The sequence below is a fragment of the Tupaia chinensis genome, unplaced genomic scaffold, assembly GCF_000334495.1.
Source record: "Tupaia chinensis unplaced genomic scaffold, TupChi_1.0 Scaffold000088_1, whole genome shotgun sequence".
Classification (NCBI taxonomy): domain Eukaryota; kingdom Metazoa; phylum Chordata; class Mammalia; order Scandentia; family Tupaiidae; genus Tupaia; species Tupaia belangeri.
The window spans coordinates 5,537,549-5,543,878 of record NW_006159550.1 but is presented as its reverse complement, the minus strand read 5'-3'; the positions used below and the strand labels follow the sequence as shown (position 1 = coordinate 5,543,878).

Sequence of the window (6,330 nt, the reverse complement as noted above, 5' to 3'; positions counted from 1 at the left end):
ATGCAAAATCTAGTTACATGGAAACTATAAGTAAGGTTATTTCTTAACTTTTTTTTCAGAATTCATATTTTTAAAATAAGGTAAATCATTTACTACCTTCCTTTGGATTGTGCAGAGAAATAGGTATAATAAAAATCTCCACTTCTTGGGACCAGCAGGTAGTGCAGTAGTTCTGGGGCTGGACTCCCACATGGCCGACCGCAGTGTGAGTCCCAGATCTGGTGGCTTGGAAATCATGCCAGGTGTCCGTGGGCGATGCCCCAGGTTCCAGGAGGAGAGTGGAGGAGGAGGGACAACTACAGCTGGTGGTTCCCACGGGCTGAGAGCACTGGGGCACTCACAATATGATCGTGTTAAGTGAGACACTGCTGTGAATGGCTCAGAACTTCAAAACAGTTTTGAAAAGAACAGAAACTCGTAAAAGTAATACCGTATTTCACCAGCAGATGGCAAGCTATATCCAGCTGTGTATAAAAATAAACGTAAGAGTGTATCTGTACAGAGATTTTCTGCACACAGAGAAAGGCCAGTTCTTTTGACTGTAGGATTAGCTTTGAGTTACTAGCCAGAAGCCTAATGATGTCCAAAGAGACATATTCGATTAAACCTTCACTTACAAGTCTTAGCCCATGTGCTGCTGCTATGACAATACCACAGACTGGGTCATTTATAAGGAACAGAAATTTCTCACAAACCTAGAATCTGCAAAGTCCAGGAGCATGGAGTTAGCATTGAGTAAGGGTCATCCCACGGTGGAGGACAGAAGGTGGAAGTCAGATAAAACCTGGCCAGTCACACCTTTTCTCAGGAGCCCCTTCGGTGGATAACTAACCTGTTCTGATGACAATGGCATTAAACCAACCATGAGGACAGAGTCATCCCAACCCAATTACTCCGAAAGGTCTCACCTCCCAATACCATCGCATGGGACGACTGAATCTCAATGCGAGTGTTGTGGGAGACCTTCCGATCATAGCACTGTGTTAGTCTCGACCTGGACGAGATTGAATTTAGTGAGTGGGACACAGCAGCACATGGGAGCTGAGGCTGGCAGTCCCCGGAAATGATCTCTCACCCAGTGGGGGGAGAAACGTTAGTAAAGGCTAGAAAGTACTCCAGGCTCAGACAAGTGGGCTAGTCTTGAATTTTGGCCAGACTTCAGGCAGTAAAATGATGTTCTGGGCCACTGTGGCTGAGGAAAATTAGGACTTGAAAATGGGTGGGCACAGCTTGAAGCTCTGGCTGAGATGTGCCCCCGAGGGTGGGGATGTGGAAGCCAAACTGAAGTCCTCTACCAGAACAGAACGTTCCACAAAGACTACTGGAAGTTGCCCAAAATTTACACCAATGAAAGCAATGCTGATAAGGGCCCTGAAATCACTGGGGTGCTATTTCTTCTCTCTCACTTCTTCCCATCACATAAAATCATATTTGAATTCTAGGCCCTGACTCTGGTTAAGGGAAGGAGACCAGCACTCTGGCCAAGCTCCGACTTCTTTCTCCTTTGAGAAGAGTCTAAAGAGATCTGACCATACTTAGTCCTTTTAGAAGTTCCCTAGTGACTGGGACCAACAGATAGTGGAATGTTTACCTCGCTGGACTTCCATATAGTCAACTGTGGTTTGAGTCTGGACCTAGTGGTTTAAACTCAGGCCAGGTGTGTGTGCGTACATGCCCAAAATCCTAAGAGGAGAACGGAGACGGGATTGCAGCATAGCCATCCCCTCCCGGAGGGGACTGGTTTCTTCCTTTCTTTCTCTCTGGCAAGTGCATGGACCCTACAGCAAAAATCTCTCTTAAAAACAAATCCCCAGTGACTGAGTGGGAAGCTAGTGACAGAGTATAGAGGGGTCTGTTAGTGATTTGGGATGCAATGTCACCCCTGTGCTCCTCCCAGCCTGCCGTGTGATGACCGCCTGACTGGATTCATTGCCAAGGTAACAAAATGAAGAGAATGAAGGAATGCCTTTTCTCCCTCAACTGCAGAGCGCATTACCACTGTAGTCCCCCCCCCTCCCCGATTGTATCCTGAAACATTGGGATTGCTTTGAGCCTCAGGCACTGAGGAAAAAAATGCCTGATGTTCTTTCTCACGTGGAGCTGGCCACAATATAAGCTAGAAGATGGGGAAACTTGGCCACCAGAGGGAAGTATTAATTACAATACTCTTTTACAATGAGATCTTTTTTTGTCATAGATTGGGAAAAATATTCAGAATTGCCGTATGTCCCAGTTTCCTTTGCCCTGAGAGAAAACCCTCTACTCACTAGAGGCTGCTTGTGTCCTCCCAGCCTGCTTTAGGAGGGCCTTCCTGGCTTTTGCTCTTTCGGAACCTGTAAGCATCATCTTACTTACTTGTCTCTGTGGACCGTATCTGCACCTGTTAACTTGTCTCTTCCTGCCTGGAAGCTCCCCAACTCCAGATGTCTCTTCAGGCTACACCCACCGTGACCTTGTGTTGGAAACCCCTTCTCCTGGGGAGCCCAGTCTCCTCTGATGGAGACGCCCTGACTGCCACCCCTTTCAACACCCCCTCCCATGGAAAGAACCAGAATGGTATTCATCCCATCTCTCCCAAGGGCAGCTAGGGGTACTTCTTCAGACAGGGAGAATCAGGAGTTAGACCCCACTCTTGGGCAGGGGGCCCATGAGAGATTTTTTAATGAGGCCCTTATGTTTTGTCCCCTAAGTACAACATACTTTTTTTTTTCACCTTACATGTTCCTAAATAATTCACTCCTTGCTGATAGACTTAATTAGATCAGTAGTAGTCACAGTTCAGAGCACAAAGACGAGGAAATGTCCGTCATTAACCCTTAGTTTTACCCGGAGCCATCTGGCCTCCTCCAGAGACTAAGATTAGCTCGACTCCCAGGTGTCTCAAACACCAGGACCTGGGCTGATAACCCACCTCAGACTTGTTTCTCTCGCTTGTCCGGACCCTGTATAACTAGGCCGTTTCCCTGGCCCGGACGCTGTATAACTAGGCCACTTCCCTGGCCTGGACCCTGTATAACTAGGCCACTTCCCTGGTCGGACCCTGTATAACTAGGCCACTTCCCTGGCCCGGACCCTGTATAACTAGGCTGTTTCCCTGGCCTGGACCTTGTATGACTAGGCTGTTTCCCTGGCCCGGATGCTGTATAACTAGGCTGTTTCAGTGTGTGGTGACCCGCTCAGGCTCCCTCCCTTCCCCTGCACTGGAAGCTTTTCCTCCTTCAGTCAAGCTCTGCTCCATATCCCCTCCACGTCCACGTTCCTACGTGTGAGCATCAGAACCAGCACAGATCACCCTGGTGCCCTTACTTTGTTATTACATTCAGGTTTGTACTTTAAAAAAATAAATGTATGTGATTTCTTTTCTCCATTTCCGTGGTCAGTTCCTTTTCCAATTCCCTTTCCTCCAAAGAATCCCTATTGTGCTAAGGAGATAAGACAGAATACCAAAGCCTACTAATGATTTCTTAGGATCACTGAGTTTGGTTGCTATGCAGAACACCTAAAATGTTCTCAAGAACCAAAGAAGTTCAGCTCTGTATAGGACGATCACACACTGTGTGCTGTATGGGTCAACCTACGGGATCACTTTAACCCCACTCACACGGCCCCAACACAGGCAGATTAAGCTTTCAGGAGGAGGTGGGTACATGAACCAACACTCTCTTTAGCTCGCTTTCGCCACTCTCTCCTGGCTTACCCATGTACCTCACTTCTGTGTCCTCCAGACTACAGACGAAGCTAGGTCATCTGTAAAGCCTTGTGTGAATTCAAAGTGTAACTTACTCCTGCCTTGAAAAGCAGGAACAATGGCAAATCCAATGGAGGAAAGACTTTGAGATTATTCTGCTACCTTCATGCATACAGAATAGACAAGTGGTTCCTTCTGCAGGCTCAGAGCTGGGTGTGGCAGAGGTGCCACGGCACACTGGGAGCCAGCCCTGGAGTCCCAGCTCCCACCCCAGTCCTGCAGGCCCTGCTGCAAGCACCAGCAGGCAAAGCGGGAATCCTCTCAGGTTGGCAGGCCAGCAGAGAGTGTAATGGTTACCTTGCTGGAGGTAACCTTGTGAGGGTGTCCTGGGAAGTGAGGTGGACCCCACCCTCTTGTCGTGGGTGTCAAATAGTTGAAAGGCGCTGACGGACTAACTGGTACCTAAATCACAGCGGGCCAAATGCACTATTTCTGGTGCTACTCCAACGGCACTGATGAGAAACATCATGATCCTGAAATTGGATCGTCTCCACCATGGCATGGACCCAGAAAACAGGAATCTAGACATCTATCCGCCTCCTTTTTATTTATTTATCATCATTTTTATTATTTTAGTTTTTAAAATTTCTAGCTAAAAACAGAGCAGAAAAGTTTCTTTGTAAAAACAAAACACACACACACTCTACAACTTTCCATCTCTTCTTTAGATATTTTTTAAAAAATCTTTCATTACAAAAATCCTTCTGTAGACAATAAACACATGGAGGTCTCGTAAACATTCACTTCTGCTTTCCTCTTGAGAAGCATCATATTTTCAATCACATTTCAAAGTATCACTAACATTCTAGCAACAGAAGTCAAACAAAAATGAAATGTATCGTAAAAAAACGTGGACTTTGTGTTCGAAATATGGCATTTATTTTACAATGCTCATATTAGGTCAATCATAAAAAGCATAGTTTCCTCAAGTGGAGATCTAGGGTAGGCACGCTGGCTTCTCTGACTGCAACGAGCTTTTGGCCCCAGCTTTAATACCTTGAATACGCCTTTCATATCTAAGAAGAAACATCACTCTGGCTTGTGACGGCTGAGAAAGAGAAACTGAAGCACATCATTAAGGAAAATGCTGTAAGATTTGTTTAGGAAGAGCACTGCAGTGATTTCTTAAGGCAAGGAGTGTGTGGCCTTCCACCGGCCGTCCCAGGCGACGCCCGGCCTCGCACACTGTGAGGAAGTCTCCGTACTGGAAAGCAGTGAGCTCACACTCTTTTGGAGTTTGTTTTCTTCGGAGCGCTCCGGGCCTTAATGGTCTTCTTAGGCCCAGCTGGTTTGGGAGCCGGCAGCCTTCCCTTGGGCTTGGGGGGGTTACTGCGACTGGTGCGCCCAGCCGGTCGCTTCTTGTCCTGAACCGTTCTCTGCTGTTCCTGCAGCCTCTCTTCCCACTGCTGGGAGGCAATTGGGAAACATGAGTGTCAGGGACAGCTCAGCCTTTGTGTGTTACACCGACATCAGCACTTCACAGTGCCATGTTTTAGGTCGCTGCGGCTTTTCACTGTACGATGCTCATCCTGACAACCCCTACCCAGGGTGGAGCGCTTATCACATACCGGGTAGTCTGGAAAGTGTTCGACATACAAAAACATCCTGACATGCATTCATACTGAAACTCAGGACGGCCCATCTAGGTAGGCACATTGTCCAATAAGAAACAAGCACACAGAAGGCCACAGAGCTGGTAAATGTCAGAACCAGGATTCAAGCGCATTCCCTCTGACTTCAGAGCCCAAGGTCTGCACCTGTGCACTTTTGACCACAGCCCTGTAATGCAACATTCCTACACAACAAGGCCCTATTTATTTTCAAATTGCAGGATATGAGGGAGAGGCCTCAACAGAGGGATATGTACTTACCGGAGACAGAGAGACTGGGAGTGGGAGGAGGGACAAAGCATCTCCGCCGAAAGAGTCACTCCACAATCCCTTTTCCTCCGTTTCCCCAGCCTGTGGGGATTTGGGGCATGCATGCACATAGCATATTTTCAAGGCATGGGCTGGAACCTGAACTGCAGTCGGTCATGTGGGATCTGGCTCCCTTAACCACTAGGCTAGGAGGCTGGCCCAGAATAGCCTTTTAAAAAGGCTCTGACGTGGCAAAAGCAGAAATTGATCCAGCCACACTGGAAGTCAGGGATTTCTTACCACAGTTCTGTGTTCTCTTAATTTTCCAACATCCGAAAGACAGAAACTACATGTACATCCAGTAATCAACTAAAACGCTAGCTACCTAGAACCACTGGGGAATGAGTCGTTCTGGATAATTACGTTCCAATGACTGAAATGAACGGAAAAGTGAGTCCACTGAATAGATGCTGCCTTTACATCTTAAAAAAATGTCTAGACCTTGTGGTCATAGGGTACATGCACTTGCCCAAGAGAGGGAGAGAGAGAAGTCACCCTCCGGTGGGAATGACTGTGCTAGTCCCTTCTCCATTCTCCGCTCTGATTTTGGACATGCACACGCATGCACCTGGCATGATCTTCAAGCTGCTGGTGAACTGTGGTTGATCATGTGAGAGCTCAGCTCCTTAACCAGCACATCACCTGCCTTGAATTATAACATAT

At 47.4% G+C, this 6,330-nt stretch overlaps 1 protein-coding gene across 1 annotated transcript in view; it reads right to left on the bottom strand.

Moving 5' to 3' along the window:
- Positions 1-4,387: 4,387 nt before the first annotated feature.
- SFRP4 (secreted frizzled related protein 4) overlaps positions 4,388-6,330 on the bottom strand; it is a 12,321-nt gene continuing 10,378 nt past the window's right edge. Inside the window, exon 6 of the mRNA XM_006143006.3 lies at positions 4,388-5,154. Coding sequence (XP_006143068.1) covers positions 4,969-5,154 — 186 coding nt within the window. The 3' untranslated portion in view covers positions 4,388-4,968. The remainder of the gene's footprint in view (positions 5,155-6,330) is intronic.